Source organism: Sinocyclocheilus rhinocerous, unplaced genomic scaffold (assembly GCF_001515625.1).
Source record: "Sinocyclocheilus rhinocerous isolate Xijiao unplaced genomic scaffold, SAMN03320098_v1.1 scaffold287, whole genome shotgun sequence".
In the NCBI taxonomy this organism is placed as follows: Eukaryota; Metazoa; Chordata; class Actinopteri; order Cypriniformes; family Cyprinidae; genus Sinocyclocheilus; species Sinocyclocheilus rhinocerous.
Window position 1 is genome coordinate 1,189,253 of NW_015633524.1, and position 2,357 is coordinate 1,191,609.

Sequence of the window (2,357 nt, forward strand, 5' to 3'; positions counted from 1 at the left end):
ATTTTTGGTTTTGTGCTGGTATTGGTATATTTTGCATGCTAGTGATAGGAATCGATCCCTTGACGTGATTGGTTATTGGTTTGTGACGTAGCAAACCGAGGGCTGTTTCAAACCGCGTTTCTGAGACAGCCTTTGGGAAACTACAGTTTTAAGGAGAAAATACTCAGCAGTGGTGTTGATTAATAGATTGGCAAAGGTTTGTCTAAAGGCATATTAAAAACACCATATAGACAAATAAACAACATAAAAAACTTGATTTTCACTACAGGGGGACTTTAAGTTTAAAAAACAGAAGTTTAACAGAAGAATTTTTTTGTTTGTTTGTTTGCTTTTTACAAAAATTATATTTAAACTTTATATTAAACTGCATTTAAACACTTCCATTCACTTTAATTGTAAGTTCCTTTACATAACTTCATTTTTTAAAGAAAAGTCAGTTATTTGTGGTAATCAACATTATTCAAGAGTTTAAAACAGAATATTCCTTTAAGAAGATAAAGCATCATGTTTATTCATTGTATATTGCACATAAATCTCATTGTAGGTAAGGTAGATGTGTTAGTACAGAGTCTGTGAAGGACCATATCTGTGGTTGGTAAAGTGGACAGGTGAGAAACACACACCAAATTCATCAGGTTTATGAGTGAGAAGTTCAAAAAGTGACACCATGAAAAGATTGGATACAATACACTTATGCTTTTCAACACAACTTCCTTACATCTTTGAAATCTTCTTTAAGACATGCTAAAAATCATGCAAATCTGAGATAAAAGAAATTGGAATCATGTTTAGACTTCCTCAAAAGCTTTGACGGTGATTGTAAATTCTCTAATGAATGCTGATTTCCAGTGCATTGTTAAAAAACCAGCACTCTCTCAATCTGCTTCTCCTAGATAAAGGTAAAACACTGTCGTCACAAGATCATGGAATCATGCAATATTATTCACTATACCATCTGTGTGTGTGTGTGTGTGTGTGATAGAGAGAGAGATCGTACCTGGAAGTCCCCATTGGAAAAGAGGTCCTTCAGAAGCTCAAAAATCTGAGTGCAGTCCTGACACATGTCACCTGTCTACAGAATACAGTATATTATAGAATAGCCTTGCATTGCTTTATGTGTAAGTTTTGTCTTATCAAAAGTTTAATCTTAAAGATGTAGAAATAAAGAGAAGTGAAACTTGTGGTACTCTTAAAAGTTTGCGGATGGTGTATTTCAGGTGTTGAAGGGCTTTGAGGAAATGAAAATGACAACTTCTATTTTCTTTAACAATCTACTGCATCTGTCCAGAAATAAGAATAATTCTGCATTTGCAATATGTGTGAATGAGATTTTAGCATTATCATTTTGCTTAGCCAGGAGGTCATTTTTTAAGAAACAAAACGAAATGTTTGTTTGAAATGCAGACTTGCAGGATCTGTTTGTTTGACAGATGTATGTAACAAACAAAACAACATGCCAAGCATTTAACATTCCTATAAAACTCACCACGTTGTCATCCGCACCCATCAGGACATTCGTCAAGCCAGTTGTATCAACAGATCGCGTTTTGACTGTTAAAAAAAATAACGTTTTAAAGAAACTCACTGAACTTATATGAAAGATGAAAATGAAAGTGCTGGAAAAGAAAAACAAAGGCTGTCTGGGAAAGAAATTACAGCATGACAATATAATTGAGAAATGTGTATAGATTTAAAAAGTAAACAAATTTACGCTAATTTTGAGATATTTGTAGAAAAAATATAAAATGATTTGTAAATTGCCTGGTTGGGTAAAATCAGACAACTTCTCAATATAGCAATAATATCTGATAATTTTTCTTGTGACACAACATCCATATTGATAATTCAGTATCAAAATCATTCTACATTAAAAACACACACACACACACACACACACACACACATATATATATATGCTATATATATGTATTCACACAGAACATTTCATTTACCTGAGCCCAGAAGGGCAGTGAAAAAGAGAAACTCCAGTCTAAAGGCAGTCATGTCTTCAATCACTGAAGGTTGCAGAACCAATGTAAAATTCTCTAATTTGGCCCTGTATATAGCGACAGGAAGGCTCAGATCAAAGAGGAACTACCCTTTATATATGACGCCCCAAAAGCACAAGCCAGGCATGATAACATAGAGCCTTCACCAAATGAGAAAGCTGTAGGCCTACTGAACAAATAATGTTGCGTAATCACAGACAAATAAAGCCAAGTAAAGCCAATATTTGTCATGTTTCCAGATTTGTAGGTCTTTCTTAGGCATGCAGCTCCAGTTAATAAGCTTATAGTCAGGTTAGAGATTCATTCAAACACATGTTGGACAATAAAACGAGTGAAAAAAATCTCATA

At 34.0% G+C, this 2,357-nt stretch overlaps 1 protein-coding gene across 2 annotated transcripts in view; it reads right to left on the reverse strand.

Annotated features, from left to right (window-relative positions):
- The window catches only part of sftpba (surfactant protein Ba), a 9,789-nt gene extending 7,731 nt beyond the window's left edge, over positions 1-2,058 (reverse strand). For both annotated transcript variants that reach the window (XM_016557682.1, XM_016557681.1), the window contains exons 1-3: positions 1,953-2,058; positions 1,487-1,551; positions 998-1,072 (exon numbers count right to left, since the gene is read on the reverse strand). In XM_016557682.1, the coding sequence (XP_016413168.1) occupies positions 998-1,072; positions 1,487-1,551; positions 1,953-2,004 (192 nt within the window). In that variant the 5' untranslated portion in view covers positions 2,005-2,058. The remainder of the gene's footprint in view (positions 1-997; positions 1,073-1,486; positions 1,552-1,952) is intronic.
- Between the last annotated feature and the right edge of the window lie 299 nt (positions 2,059-2,357).